Below are 16334 nucleotides of genomic sequence, written 5' to 3'. Positions count from 1 at the left end.
GAGATTCGCAATACTGTTACAAATGAACGGGCCATCCCCCAGTGCTTCCCCATGCCTCGGCAAAACAGAAAAACAGGATCATAATGCACTTAACAGTGAGCATCAATGGAAACGGATCGCTTTAACAGCTCTCTGGTCGGAGGGGCCCCAAAACCCACGGCTGGAAAGCTGACTCACTCACTCGCTCGCTTTCTTCTCCTTATTGATTTATTTTGAATCCCCACATCCCGGCGAAGTCCTGCTTTTATTTGGTTTGAAACCACAGCAGCTTTATGTGTTTCCAAACCCGAACCGGCCACAGTCGCCGGCTTCCAAACATCTCGTCTCAAAGGCGAAGCGTGATGCGAAGCAGCCCAGCTCTCCCCTCCTGTCACAGATGGCCTCTCCTCTCATTCCCTCCTTAATATACTGAGATACACCGTTTACCCCAATACTAAACATGCACAGTCAGATAAATAATTCCTCTTAAATGTTTTATGCGAAGCCAAGATATCTTGGCAGCAGTCAGGTTGCAGTGTAGCACAGTGGTAAAAAGCAGGGCTTGTAACCAAAAGGTTGCTGGTTCAATTCCTCACTGGGGTACAGCTGTTGTACCCTTGGGCAAGGTACTTACCTCAGAACTGCCTCTGAAGTAAATATCCAGCTCTATAAACGGATAACGTAAAATCTGTAACCTATGTAAATCGCTCTGGATAAGAGAGACTGCTAAATAATAATGTAATGTAATCTCTGACAAGCACACATGAGCATGTATTTGAGTATTTTTCACCCCCTTTGAAATATGAACAGGTCCTCCCATAAATCAGGGCTCACCGGCGGCGCCCCGCGAGACTTAGGGGCGGGCACGGCCTGCGAGAGATGCTCTGTGATGTTTTGTTCTGCAGTTTGTCAGCGGGCAGCAGCTGTTACGCTGACACATGTCCGAGAGCAGCGCCGACACGCAGCAGCGGGGACCGAGCCAGAGAATGCTGTCACCCCCGCAGCAAGATCTCGCCTCCCTGCCACCGAACATCAAACAGGCGCGCTGGCGGCCGGGCCCTTCTGCCAGCCGCCGAGGCTCCTGCGCGGCTCCCAGCCCCGCTTATTTTCTGCAGAAATAATGTTATCGTTTAAGCGCCCGGCCTTCACCCGCTGGACGGGCCATTCGGTATGATTTACCGGATTATAAATTTAACTGTTCTTTTTTTTTTCACTGGAGTAACTGAGGTAAAATGTCTTATTTAACAATAAAAAAACCTGGGATGTGAACATAGCCCCTCCGGGCACCGCTCCAACCACTACACCTCAGATTCCCACTCGATCATCCGCTGTGAGTGAAACCATTTGTATTGAGTAACAATGTGGAATAAATTCACAACAGTCAGATCCATTTGCAGGCACCAGGTGGGTGGCTGTGTGGCGTGGAAATTGGATGTGGGGGAGGGGGAAATTGGGGGGGTGGTGGGAGGCTCACCGGCAAACAGGGCGACGTTGGCGTGCTTGGCATCGTAAGGGCAGCGGGCCATCCCGCTGATCTCTTCTCCGAGGGCATCCAAGGTGTCCATCTGCAGAAAGAGAGTGACATGAGTCAGACCAGACGACGGCACGTCCCTCCGTCCTGCGGTCACGCCGAGGGGAAACGCTCCGCACGCCGGCGCTCGGGCCGGCAGCAGATGCCCGTATCCGTGGCAACTCCCGGTCCCGCCCTGCCCCCGCGCGCGACTACCTGCCAGCTCCGGCACTCTTCCCCCAGGCCAGGTTCCACTGAAAGGGCTATTTCTGAGGCTTTCTGCCTTTTTTTTTTTATCGACAAAGATGGCAGCCTCCCAAGAATCGCAAGTGCTTACGCTGCCCTTTTGGGCTTCTAAACAGGTCATTTTCTTTTTCTATTCTCGTCGGGGCTGACACGGCGATCATCTGCCGGGCCAAAAAGGTCAAGCGCACCCTCGCTGAGGGCGTGCCTATTCCGCCGCAGCGAACAACCCAACAACAAAAAATAAAAGAAACACTGAAATCTGTTTCGGCCATGCTGGGGTTGGCTCGCAACCTTGAACCACAGAGACCAGCAGCAGCAGTGGCGGCTCAATCCGCCTCAACCTTAGGGGTGAAATAAGTGCGAAACCTTAATTGGCAGAAATGGATGGGGTTGCGAATGGAGGGGGGCTCCTGCTACCCGTGGTATTTTACATTCATTTCAATAGCGAAGAGCAGGGAACGAAGGCAGCTTGCAGCGTAGAGCCTCCTGCCTTTCTTTCCCGCGGGCTGAGCTCCCCCCGCCTCATCCCACCCCCCCCCCCCCCCCCCCCCGGCAAGGGCGAGAGGCCCCCTGTTTCTTCTGGCCTCACCGTGGCAATGAACTCTGTGCTCGGTGGGTTTGGCTCACTGTCAGTGATCTATTCCTGCCCCCTGAATAGGAGGAAGAGACTCTCCCAGACAATCGGGGGGAGATATACGAGGTCGACCTAGTATCAAACAGCAAGGAGAGAAAGGAACACTGCTCCTATTGTGTTCTCCTTTTTTTTCTCAAGACGAAACTTTATTTAAAATAAGAAAAACGGAGAGGAACCGGGGTAGGCCTCAGCCCACACGTACGTGTCTCCGCTAATGTAAGCCATCTCAAATAAACAGCAATGATTCCGCAAATATACAGGCAGAGAGTGTTTGTTTTTGAGCGCATTGGTTGGCGGAAAAAAAATCAGGCCACTGTCCTGCAGCCAAAGGTGCGAGGGAGTCCTCACCCTTGCTTCTTGGCATTCTGGGTAATATAACTGTGGGTTGCACGCTGGTTTTGCCACGCCACGCCCTCTGCATTTCAGTCAGGCAGCGACTCCACTGTAATTAAGCAGGGATGTACGGCCAATCCGAATCACCTGCGCCGCTCAGCAGTGCTCCCCGCCCCCCCACCCTACGCTCCGCCTGGCAACAGGTGATGTAATCCACACCGGCCGTATATCAGGCAGCTGAGGGAGGCCTTATTACATGAGGCCCGCTCTGCTCAGGGACTGGGCCAGGGCTGGCAAGGTGTCTGTCTGAGCGGGTCGGGAGCGCTGGTGTCGGCGCCGACACAGGAGCTGGCTGCAGATGGGCCCGAGGGAGGGTGCTACGGTGTGTGTGTGTGTGTGTGTGTGTGTGTGTACGGGGGGGTAGACGCTGTCGACAGGAACATTTGTACAGGGCCCCCCTCCCCTTCCCAACCCCCCCCCCCCCCAATGGCTCTGATTAATGTGGGATGAGTTTGGCCCTGAAACAGAAGCTCCTTTCAAGCTTGTCACACCAGGGAGATGGAAAGGCAGAATGCAGCCAAGGTGGCCGCGCACATGCGCTTTCTCTCTCACGGCGCCAGCGCAGAGCCGCTACACCCAGGGGCTTTCAAAGGCCTTCGGGGGTTTGGGGGGTGGGGGGACGACGGCTGCCAAAGGCACCGCCAATGCACTTCACCTCCTCGCCGTCGGGCAGCACTTACCAACTTTACAATGCCAGTAATTACACCGTGCCTCTGCTCGAACGCTCAAACCCCAGCCGTTCACAGACAACCCGAAAGCAATAATGACGATGACAGTCTAACAGTATCAGCAGAGGAGTCTCATTGTGAAACAAGCTGTTCCTTTCCCCCGTGTCCTACCATACGCTCCCCAGACTCGCACCAGTGCTGATGTGGGAGAGATCTCCGCACCCAGCCCCCCCCACCCCCCACCTGCTTTCCCCAATCTTTTAGCAGTTCAAGAGTTTCGCATGCTCGCGCATTTGATCGTCATCTGGTTATCAACCATAGATATTTCTCTACACAGCGGCATATTCCACAGACTGCCATATGGAGCTTCTGAATCCTCTAGCACCCTGATGCTCGCAAGTCCCGCATCCTCTTAATGAAGATCTTTTTTTATTTCCCTTGTTGCTGCCTATAAGCATATCCACCCAAGAGCAAAGTACAGACACTTTTTAAGCAAGACGATAAAAATTTCTTGCAAGCTGTAAGAACTCCATCCAAACCCAGAGGATTCGTAACGCACGCGCCAAAAAAAAAAATGCGGAGTGATAACGGAGCTGGCATTCTTATTGAATTATGGATTCATTTCTCAAGGGTTGCGCTTCGCCTTCATGACTGTTTGAATTACTTGGCTTTTAAATCAACAGCTTCTAACCACATCTGCAAATGAAAACACATTCATATGATCATCAGAGGAATCCATCAGTTTTTGGGTGCTTGTACTGCACATTTCAGAAGCGTACCCGCTCTCTCTCGGCTCTTTCCTCCAGATGTAAAAACCTTTTGCGCATTTGTTTGTATTATAAATACCGTGCATACTCTAAGCATGTGAGGTCAGCTCAGGATTACTGGAAAAAAACAAAAGGGGGGGGGGGCATACCTTGTACGTTCGACATGAGGGGTTGAACGCGTTCGTTCCGCACACAAACAAGGTGTCATTGTTCTGCTGCAGGAGGACCTTGATGAAATTGTGACATTCATCCTTGAAGGGGAAACAAAACATGTTGTGACTGATCCGCAGGTAAGTGTGTCATTTAAACCAACCTGTGCTGGTGAGCACATCCAAAAGCAAACAATTAGGAAACTTTCTACACTTTCTCACAAAGGCATTCATAACACATATACTTGTTTCAACCAAAGAGCAATGCTTTTTGGTATAGGAAAAAAGGTTCCTCCAAGCTAGGAAAGCCTGTATTGCATGATCATTTATTAATGTGTAAGTCCTTTTCATACCAACAAGTAGAGGCTAAAAGGTATATATCTACAAACTCTTATTTATTATCAATCTTAGACAACGCAATAGGAGGTCTTACGTTTTCCACCACCATCACTGCTTACTGATAACAAATGATGATAGTATGATGCTAATGGTATGATCAATGTGATATTTATATTGACGTGTTACCCTTATTATTACTCAAATATTTTCATTCACATTGTACAAAAAATAAGGGGGCATGTGCAAAAGGCAGTATTTGGCTGTCTAAATGATTTGCAGTTATCGTCTCTCCTTGTACACTTTCTGGAAAAGCTTGCAGACATCATATCATAAGTACATTTTAAAGCAGTTGTATGTAATCTTACATAAGCAAAACCATGATATTCACTGTGCCAAGCTTCAAATCTTTGTTATGGTGTTACTCTAAATGCCTGTATCTAAGGAGCCTTTACAGTGATGTCCAAGAAAAGGGAACCAAAACTTTGTTTTCTTGGCTGTCTCATTTTTCAGATGTCACGCTTTCCTTATGGTTTCTTGGTCGTAAGTGTGTCAGAAAAAAATCACCTGTCAGAAAAAATAAGGCAATCCTGGAGAGCCGAGCCTTCTGTTTCAATTGAAGCACATTTATCACCGCTTTTGTGTGAATGGGTCACAAATATATATGTGTGTGAGGACAACCACCGACTAATACTGACGTTAGCTTTTCTGTATTATATCATGTATGTTTGCCATTCCCAAAATTTCTGGAAGCCATCTTACACTAAGACCATCTGCTAATGTACTGTAATGTAATACAATCTTATCTGTAACATATGTCACAGGTCAAAGATGATACGATTCCTATTTTCCAAAAGAGTGGGTGTCTTCCAGTGTTTCAGAAAAGTGAAGCGCTCCACGTTCAGCACCCATGGAGTGTATAAACCCACATGGTCATGATGTGCATGGTCATGATGTGCACGGTCATGACATACAGGGTTTATGTAAACTGAGGTCATTGAAATACCTTGTGCTTCCCTTTCATTCTGCAGGTGTCCACATCCGCCTGCCTGGACTTCCACGTTAGCTTCTGCGGGGGGAAGAAAAAAACAAATCGATTGTGATCTGCCTGACTTTCACTGTGAGATTTCTCCAGGGAAGCCATGTTGAAAAATGCAGCCCATTTCATGAGATTACAGCACCGTTCCCCATGCCCTGTTGATCTGTGAGCTATAGCTCCGAGCTGCCTCCGCACCCAGTGATCTTTAAAGCGCACTCAAAAAGACTGTCTTCTGATTAAAGCAAAGGGCCGACTGCTGTCTGGGGGATCAATCTCCCCCTTATCACATAAATCAGTCTCCCTTTTCCTGATTGGAGCGCAAGGTGAAAGCCGAGGCTCGGGGGCAGTTACACAGGTGCATAAATCTCTGGTTACTCTTGGCCCCCGCCAGCCCAGCAGGGATGACGCATGGCGTTTGATTCCGGGTTGGATAATGTGCTTAAGCGTGGGGTCAGGGCGTTTCAGGTTCTCGTGCCCGGCCCCCGCTCAGGTTCCCGCGCCAGCCAGGTAATCAGAATGCGCGGACAGCCGTGGGGACAAAGGAAGCTGGACGCATCCCCGGTGCTCACCTTGCTGAAAAAGATCTCCTCCGTGTACGCAGTGTCCATGTCCACAGCATATATGTGGTCCCTGAAAGAGAGCATAAAAGGAAACACGTACAGTTTTAAGGTTTGCGACGTTTTATTGCTTCAAATGGTGCTTGGCTATCACGTTTTTTAAAATGCAACACAGAGAGAGCAACAATATACAATGGGACTATCTGCTCCCTCAGACAGAAACAGCCAACAAAGGTTTTGAGTGCCGCCAGAGAGACAAAGGTCCCTTTGTTCCCAGGAAAGGTTTGCAGGAGGGGGAGAGAGCCAAGTCACTCAGTGCTGTTCAGGTCAATTAAGCATAGTGTTCACCCACAGGAAATTTATACTAACAGTCATTAAAGCCCAGACAGAACTTCTGTGTTTCGCTGGAAATACAGGTTTCCTACTACTATATAAACCAACATGTGGAAAACATAAACTCAGGGGTTAAATGTCTTTTTCTGAGGTCCATTGACAATTGAGGAGTATGTTTTTTTTTCATACAAAGCCGGCACGTGCAGAAAGCATTTGATTGAGGAGAAAAAGGAGACTTTGGGCAGAACCCTGTAAATGGTATAATTTGTTTCAGATTACTTGCAAATGTGTTTTTAATCACAGAGTGTGCTACTAACCTCTTGCAGACTTTACTTTAATTATGTCTTGCAACCTGCAGAGAGACTCGCACTCTCATTAACCAAATTTAATAAAGTCTGGAAGAGCAACGATTCTGGAACGAACTTGCTCCATGCAGGTTTCCTCAGGCTCTAGTCTAGTGTCTCCTACGGAGTACAGCACTTCTAGATTATGTTATCGGAGCTTTGGGCCGAGCAGAGAATAATTCATTTTGAAAGAATTTGAGATTACAGGCCTGGCTGAGACGCTTGTCTTTGAAAGACACCCTGTCGGCTTTCGTGATAAGTGCAGCTGGAGATGAAACTCCTCTGGAAATGGATGGGGCTTTATTCGATCCAACTGCGACGGGCTTTTAACCTCTGCTTTGAGTAACAACTTCGAGTGGGCGTTGCTTTTTTCTACACAAGCACAAAATCCACAAATTCACACAAATTAGTGTAAAAATACTGTAAAACTAAAAAAAAGTAACACTTGAAAAAATGTAGTGCTATTGCGCGCATTGAGGTTAGGCCGGATTGGGACCATAGCGCGCTCTCCTTTGGCGTTGCCTTCCCTGCCTTTTGAAGTGCGCTGTGCTGTCCACGAACCCCTTTGGGTTCCTCCATCCTTATTTATCCTCCCAGCATGCTGCATTCCTTATCACTTGCCACAGGGAACTCTCAGCGCGCCGCCACAAAGATCGGAGGCTCCATTTTATGTGCATCAAAAACGGTGAGCGCTGACCACGAGTGGCGGTCCGGCGGAGGCTCGGCCTAGAGTATTCTTAAAGCAAACATGACAATGGGGCGTCCCCCCCCCCCCCCCTCATGTTCACAGCACAACCCCATCCCCCCGCCGATCGGTGCGCCCGGCCTCCGTGGAGACAGGCCGAAGATAACGCACAGCCGGGGAGGCGCGTCATCCAAACATCCTGGCGGCACAATGCTGGAGCTGTCACTGTGCAAACACAACAAGTCAAACACTGTCTGCACCTGTGGCCGCCGCCGCGCAAGTCTCTGCTTGTTTCCCGCTGGCCCCGGTCCCCGGCCCCTCCCCGCAGAAAAAGGACCCACTCGAGCTGTTGCCGAGCCTTTTAATGTTTCCAAAATAGTTCCCCCTCTCGGCAATGCTCTAAAAGATAGAGCCTTTGACCAAACCTCACAAAACAGTGCATTGACAACCCACATGCACTGTCACACAGTGAAGGAAAAGAGGCATTGATCCATTTGCTTAAATCCAAATGCATCCCAACACATATAGATAATGAATGGATTTTCACTATATTTAGGAGGATCAGTTGCACTGTGGGAATTGTAGTTTTGTATCAAGCTACTTGTATTTTGCACTTGCACCATCTAATGCTTTGAAGGTTATAAGCCTCAATCAAATTAATTAGAAAGTCAACATTTAAAAACACGTTTACTGCAGATCAATGTGCTCAAGAAACAAGTTTAACATTTTTGACACTGTGACAAGCAGCGTATTTCAAAAAGACTATGTAAATGGCTGTGCTGCTCTATAGATGTCAGCTTGGTGTGGGCTCCAGTGGGAAGGAGCGAAAGAAGGCTTGGACATCAAGCGCACAAACAGAAAGCCTTTGTGCTGAAGAATGTCGTTTTCATAACACCCCATTTCTTCTGGGGGTGACCACAGGCCAGCGCGGTCCATCTGGTGGCCTTTTGTAAAACAATCTCTCACTCGAACAGCAGAAAGCGAGATGTCATTAGTATGCATCCCACACCTACTGCCTCTTAATGGGGCATACCCCCCCCCCCCCTCCCCTTCCATGTTCCACCCTCATAACTGGATCATGTATGGAAGGGGCATTGTACATTGTTTGCCTTGAAGCAACACACCTTTATACATACACATATGCAGACCACATGCACTCTCACAGACAGATACACACACACACACACACACACACACACACACACTCACACTTGCACACTATTGTGTGAGACCAAGTGGGCACCACTGCTACATTAGAATACCATGTGAAGAATGCATTGATAAGAGCCCTGCTTACAGTGTTTCTCCTCTTCCTTTTGGGCCAACTCCAGCACAACGTCCCATTTGCATTTTATGAAGGCATGACACTACAGTGGGCGACATTAGCGACTGCTGTTGAGAGACGCAGGAAGTGTAATCCGCGTCATTAGCGAGCTTTAGCGGGATTTGATTCCGACACAATAACCGCAACGGATCCAGGCCGCCCGCATGGTCCAGGGCGGCCCTGGGTTTTCGGGACAGTTACAATCTGCGGGGGGGCCTCTTCTAATCTTACTGTTTCCCGATTCCCACCCTCAATCAAGGGCGGGAATGAGGGGGTGGGTGCCGTTGCCATGGCGAGCCGGGGCCCGGGCAGGGAATGCCGACAATGCCCTCTATGCGGCGTGACCTGGCAGTACCCGCTGGCCCCTACCGACCGGCGAGCTGGCAGTCGCGGGCTGAACTCTCAGCGGGCAGACACCGGGAAGAGGCTTAGCTCCACTAAGCCCCGGTGTCGGCGACGCCACCGGTCAGGGGCTCTGCCCTCGCCAGCGGCGGTAAACACGGGGAGCTGCTCTCGGAGACGCTATCATCGCGGGCAGCGAGGCGCACTGCTCCGAAACTCTGCACGCACCGACTACAGCGAACACGGCCACGGGCATCCCTGGGGTCTCCTTCAGAGCTCCCTCAGCTGCCACAGCCTGGCAGAGAAACCAAAGGTCACGACTCCAGTCGAGGGAGCGGATTGGGCGAGCACTTACACTCACGTTCGTCTGAGGACTTCTACAGGGACTCGACTGTGCACTCCGCAATGTTAATTTTGCATGCTGAATTCAATGTAAAATGCTTTCACTTTTTTTTTTTGCCAAGGTCACGTGTTAAGTGGTCTGAAAAAATGTGCTAATGGTTTCAAAATGTGCGTTTTAGCAGTTGCAAAAAACTGTCAAAAAATTTAATTTGCACTTGTCTATTGTTCTTAAAACCTTGATAAAAAAATTGACGTAAGGACTGTAACAAATGCAAGTTATTAGAAGCTGGGTCAATGAGTAACAAGAGGAAGCAGAGGCAAGCTGTAAAAGCACCTGTGTAAAGCCTATGTAAACTCTGAGTAAAGAATGAGGTTACTGATTATTCAGAGTAAGAGAATACCATGGAAGGCTAACAGAAACCCAGTATTTTATCACAGCATAACAGTCCCAGCTCTGTGTATGTTCTGAATCCGGTTAACAGAAGCTACAAGTGACAAAAGATTATGACCTCATTAATATTTCAATATTTGCATGTAATTGCCGTCTCACACAAAGACTCATTTACTGCATCTGTTGAGGTTCCACCGTTGCCAATAACTATGATTATCTTCTTTTTTTTCTACAAAATACAGCCAATTTGGTCTATTTACAGTGTTATCAGTGGATGTGTGTGTGTCCTACTGTTAATAGAGCTTGTGGAATAATCTTCAGGGCAAAACACATGAGCCAGAGGGATTGCTGCCATTCAGAAAATCAGCTCCAACCGTATTTGCAGTTGGAATTTGCCTGCAGTGACCATCTGCGGGTCCAAGCTCTCAGCTGATGCTCCACGAGTGGATATTTGTCCTCACACATGGTACCTCATCACACACCCAATTGCAAGTCACGTCCATCTGGGTTCCTTGCTCCCTATTCACAGGGTGTCCACCAATCACTGACCAGTTTCTCGGTAGGTCAACAGCACCCTGCCCCCACCCAGCAGGGACAAAATTCCTGTCTGCTTCGGCAGCTCCAATTTGAAAACTGCCGCAATTACCTCTGGCCATTGCAAAAAAAAAATCATAAAAAAAAAAATCACGGCAAAGGGCAATTTGCTCCCATAGAGATTTTCCTTTAACCACCCAAAGAACAGATGTATACTAAAATCAAAATAGCGCTGTGACTTCCAAACTCAAATAGCATCCACCCGAGGTATGCTCAGCAGGCAAAGGAAAAGAGCAATGGAACTGCTTCTATTGAACAGCCAGATATTCTGAAGCACTCCGAGGCGGCCCGAGATGGCGTTGCATTGGAAGCCAATTTTCAGAAACTAAAGGAACACGAAAGCACTCAACCGGCGCCAGCTGCTTCAAACTTACATACATTCAGCCAAGACCTTGAGCGAAACACCACCGACGGAGGACTTTTTTATGTGTGTCAATGCTCTCACTGTCAGCGACATTCGCAGGCCTATGTTGTTGTGTTCACATCCATTACATTTGTTTATTGGGATGTCTTAACAGGCCTGCTAGATTTTAGCCAATAAAACTGACAGAATTATACCAATAACCAGATCTGTTGGAGACGGCTCTCCAAGTCTCTAGAAGAGTGTTACATTTTAATAAAACACTGATTAAATTAGCAGTCCCCCACAGACGCTGATTATGCAGACTCCGCGATCGTCCTCCAGCGAACGTCAATTCCTGTCGAAACGTCCTCCTACTGTAACCCTCGTTCGATAGTGGCAAATGGTCGGTACAACAAAGTGTTTTGTAGTCCTTTGCACTATTGAACCAATTTAGCTGCTATCGGGGATCAAATGTCTCACAGAGCAGTGTTACCATCAAAGGCTGGTTAAATCACAGATGGGCAAGAGGAGCACCAGAGAAATACTCACAGCTCCGCATGCCCTGATTCTGACCACGGGCCAAAAGCGAGGACCTATCTCACGAATCAGAGTACGGTCCATTGCGTGTGACTGTGATCCTGCTTGCTTACGGAAAAGCACCCTCCCACAAAGCATTAATCAGACTCCTGTGTTAACTTGAGGAGAAAAGAAACATGGTCCTTATCTTGCAACCACGCTATCACTGCGCAGTACTGTTAAGATAAAAGCATCTCACTGAAAAAAAAAAAAACAAAAACAAAATGGAACTGCAGACTCACTACTCCTTGCATGTGATAAATATTGTAAGAGAGCTGGCCCAGACCCTCTCCTTAAAGCGAGGAAAAATGTCAGCAGGAACAGTCTGTTTAAATAAAGACTTTCTATTTAAAATGCACAGTCTTGGATGGACTTCCTTAACAGATACTGGCAGTCTTTTAGCAGCCCAAAGTAACAACTGTGCTGTGATCTACCTCGCAATGAGACTGGCCTCCCTCTCCTAATGCTGCCTCTAAAAGTCATACATTCGGTACCGCAGGTGGAGTGCTGTTGCCAACCACTACATGCTCGCGTTACTAAATCACAGAGCACACATTAGCAACAGTCAGCTGAGAAATGGAAGTTTTTAATTTAGAACAACTCACGCACAATGAAACATGCAAGGGCCCTTCTGAATGAACCAGTCACGTTCCATTTTTTTCTTTTTTTTTTGCATTTTCTTTGAGCATTAAAACATTTACTGGATGAAAGCCATTTTCAACGGAACAAAAATAGGCCCCCTTCCTCGCGAAGGGATTCTGGCGAAGTGCTTGCAAGCGGCGAGGTTTAAACGGAGATGGGCGAGGGAGGGCTGCAGGAAATCAGGGAGGGGCGCGAAAAACAGGAAGAGGGCTGACCTGGCGGCGATGTAGAGGGTCCGGTTCATGATCACGATCAGCTGGATGTCCAGCTTGTGCCGCTGAGTATTGTTCCTTCCAGGCTTGTGTCCAACAAAAGCTGGGTACTGCTTTGTATCTGCAGGGAAGAAGCAAGTTCTCACACAGAGCTATGTAGGCTTCCCTCTGTGCACATTTAATGCAACAGTCGCTCCATTTTTTTCCAGTGTGCACTGCACATATAATGGGGATGGACTGCTGACTTTTGCACTGCATTCAGTCTAACCACAGCTAACTATTAACAGCTACTATCACTTGTGCTCAAATTGGAATAAGGAATTCACACGCTCATATTGTTTCTTGACTCTTGCGCATTAACACAAGTTTGGCAGTTACAAAATATATTAGCTAATTTTTGCAAGAAGGAATACTGACATAAATGAAATTCCTTAAAGGGAAGTAAAAGTGCCATTCGATGTGGTTAGACTGGACTCCTCCCTTAGTAACACATCTGATGTCAGAATAGGTAGGACTCTATTTGCAGTAAAGTACTGCGCCTGTGCTATAAAGCCTTGAAAGGAAATGGGTCAGGGCAAGGTGATTGCACTTCAAGCAGTGGCTCCTGTCAGCAATATCAGACCGTGCTAAAAGAGTAGAGCTCTGCCTTCCCTTTGTTATGTGGAGTAAACTACCTCGCAAAGCACTTAAGCACCAAAAGGAAAATAAAGAATTATCCTTTGATGTGGAAAAACTTCAGTTTCAAAGACTGCTATAAGTTCACTGTTTTTTTTTTCCCCCCCGCCCTCCCTCTCTTTCCCTGGGCACCGAATCACATTTTTGATTCCAGCAGCACAGAGGGAGAGAGAGACACCGGGAGCTGTGGAGCCTGTTCGCAGCAGCTCAGGGTACTCACAGTTGCCATGTGAAATACTGATTGGCTCCGAGTCTTCTGGGAAGCCGGCCCCGGCGAGCTGCAACAGTGTGAAATACAGCAGCAAGGCCTCAGACCTCATTGTAGCACTGCCGTTTCGGTCCTTGATTACTTCTTTACTTCACCCTGTGGGGAGCGGATGAAACAAAAACATTTCAGCTTTTTTTTTTTTTTGTGAAACATGTTCTTCTTTGCTTCGCAGGGACGGGGTCCGCAGGTACTCGCCCGCAGTGACAGCAGAGCTCTGTGATGCACACAAATTAATTGGATTAGCGCGCCGATATGCGTCATAGATCGATGGCAGGGTTTGAGCCGGACCTGTCGCGATTAACCTACCGCTGGCGAGGGAGCGCGGGGAGTGCTTATTTCAGCGGCCTGAGTCTCTGCCAGCGGACCGACCTGCCTGCGAAGCTTACGTGGCCGGGCCCAGCGTTAAAGGTGGAATTAAAAGGGAAGCACTTTTCTTTACATAATTATCAGGGACTAAAAGCCCCGAGCAGCTCTGCTGACCAGATTTATGGCAGCACATGACCACGCCGATGTTTTCATTCTTTGGAATGTTTCTTTTCGCGTTGTGGCAACAAATTACCTCCATAAATCATGGCGCGCCATTGTTGGGGTCGTAATTTAATCAAGTATGATCATTTAATTCAAAGTTTTTTTTCTCTTCCTTGGCCAGACGGTAGATGGTAGACAGTTGGGGAATTTAATTTAAATCTCTCTTGGTTTTACAGAAGTTGTTTTTCCCCCTGCTACGGTCGTGAGCCACCTCCACATTGTATGTCTGAGAGGAAGGGGTATGTGCGGGGGGGGGGAGGGGTCTTTCCATACACCCGTGAATCTCATTCAGGGACGGAATGAAAACACTATTCACTGCAAGATTCACTTAACAGCATGGAGCACACAAATAAAAACCCAGGAAACGACCTTGATCGGAGTCTGACAATTCCTACACTTACTCTGTGTTTTAAGCACACAGATCCACTCTGGAATAAAATAACAGGGAGATGAATGGAGAGGCACTACCACACTTGATTTAGTGGCTACATTGTTAAAAAAAAAACCTGATCTTTTCAAATTTATTTTCTATGTCACAGCTATGCGGTTACACATGGGCAATGGCTTCCTTTCTTAATTGTAGTTATTGTGCTTATAGTGTCTATTTGTTTGCAAGTTTGTAAAGAGCACACTGCGTTCAGGCCAGAACCTGTCAATGTGTTCGCTTTTTGGTGTACTGTAGGATTTTTTGCAAGGCATTGAGAACATCCATAAAACAGCACTGTTATTTATGGTGAATCTTTGGCCTGCAAATTCACTCAGTAATTGACTGACAATCTGGCCGAAGCACAAGACTTGTCAGATCTTCCCAAGGAACAAAGGACAACAGCTGACATTAAATGGACTAAAAGGGGCTGATGGCTTGAGGGTGAATACAAAATGGAGCGCAAAAGGCTTCATTCAGGTAACTATGGTACTGCGTGTAACACTAGCAACACTTGTTAATAAAGTCTCATTGCCCCAAAACTATAGTTCTTCAACCTTCATCTGAGTTGTTGTAGTGCTGTACCTCTCATGCACAGCGAACAATGTAAGAACTCTAGACACAGCCTGAACTGGCATTAATAACTTGCCTGCGGGGACTGAGACAGATGAGATGAAAACTATGTAAATTAATTAACAAATAGAGCACTGCACGAAAAATCATAAATATCTAAATCCATAAATCATTAGGATGTGTTGAAGTGTGGTGCCACATATATTTAATAGTCTCCCAGATTAAATATGAATCAAATTATGCCAAGAGACGTTAGGTGTGCTTAAAGTGTGCTTGTCAAACCTAAAACACTCTCAAAAGGATTGTTTGCTGACTTCGCCTTCAGGCAATGATAAATAAAACTGTTAATAACCCTGCCTATGGAAGAACAGGATATCATTTTGAAATTTTCTTTTGTGTTTCCTGAAAAATGGCTTACGATTGCAACTACTCTGTGAACTGAAGATACATTTTATGCTAACGATTTACAGAAAATAACTGCTTCATGAAAACAGGCCTGCAGGTTGTCCCGAATTCTCCAAGTATGCCTCCACTGACTGTTAGGATAAACACTTTTCTAGTACTGAATTCATTTTCACCTCAGGTTTGTGGATTGACCTGGTGGCTTGGAGTAGCTAGTGCGCGGGAGGCCAGTAGTGAGGGTGTAGCTTTAGCAGAGCATGAAAACCAGACATCTTTTCAGATGCCGTTTTAAACACAAGTGAAACACATGACTCAGCTGAAAATACTTTTTAAAGAGACATAATGTCACAAATAGAGATCACTTTTTGACTAACTCCTGAAAAACCTGGCGCCAGCTGAACTTACAGTAGCTTTGGCCCTTAACTGTTTCATTCCTCTGGGTCCCCCTGCAATATTCATTGCGGACAATGTCAGAGTGTACGCCTTTGCTGGAAAAGGATATATAACTCACCATATGTAAACATTCAGTGTGAACTATTTTTCATTGAGCCAAAAGAGAAGGCCTGGCAGCCGCCCCTGGTTATTTGTTGAAAAAATCACCACAACCAAGTCCAAAAAAAAAAAGGACAAATTGAGACTGGAGGGCTGTTTAGTTCACATCTTAACACAAGCAAGTCTTAAATGATGAACGAAGGACTGCGTGTATAAATACGGGCTGGGAACCCACAGCAGGTACTAAAAATAAAAGGAAACAACCACAGCCAAGGAAACTCTCTCAGCCCCATAGCTGTGAATGACTGTACTTCCTCTGTAAAACCACAGGGCTATTACGAGTTTACGCTGTGATAGAGAGCCACCGAACAGAACAGGCGGCATCAGCCTTATCGATAAACACATTACCATTGTAATTACATTATTTGCTCTGCTGCATCAACATGTTATCTAAAGGCATTTAGGGAAATGGAATGCAAAAATAGAGCAGAGTATTTCATCAATGCGGTTAACTGTAAGCGGAGTGCTTTGAGGGGGAAAAAAAATATTCCTCTGGCACAGGTTCT

At 47.1% G+C, this 16334-nt stretch overlaps 1 protein-coding gene across 4 annotated transcripts in view; it reads right to left on the bottom strand.

Moving 5' to 3' along the window:
• sema6a (sema domain, transmembrane domain (TM), and cytoplasmic domain, (semaphorin) 6A) overlaps positions 1–16334 on the bottom strand; it is a 79044-nt gene that overhangs the window by 28180 nt on the left and 34530 nt on the right. For all 4 annotated transcript variants that reach the window (XM_036526032.1, XM_036526034.1, XM_036526033.1 and 1 more), the window contains exons 3-8: positions 13302–13445; positions 12410–12527; positions 6291–6351; positions 5689–5751; positions 4347–4448; positions 1454–1544 (exon numbers count right to left, since the gene is read on the bottom strand). In XM_036526032.1, coding sequence (XP_036381925.1) covers positions 1454–1544; positions 4347–4448; positions 5689–5751; positions 6291–6351; positions 12410–12527; positions 13302–13401 — 535 coding nt within the window. In that variant the 5' untranslated portion in view covers positions 13402–13445. The remainder of the gene's footprint in view (positions 1–1453; positions 1545–4346; positions 4449–5688; positions 5752–6290; positions 6352–12409; positions 12528–13301; positions 13446–16334) is intronic.

Source organism: Megalops cyprinoides, chromosome 4 (assembly GCF_013368585.1).
Source record: "Megalops cyprinoides isolate fMegCyp1 chromosome 4, fMegCyp1.pri, whole genome shotgun sequence".
Taxonomy (NCBI): Eukaryota; Metazoa; Chordata; class Actinopteri; order Elopiformes; family Megalopidae; genus Megalops; species Megalops cyprinoides.
Note: the sequence above shows the minus strand (reverse complement) of the source record. Positions and strands in the feature narration are given on the sequence as shown.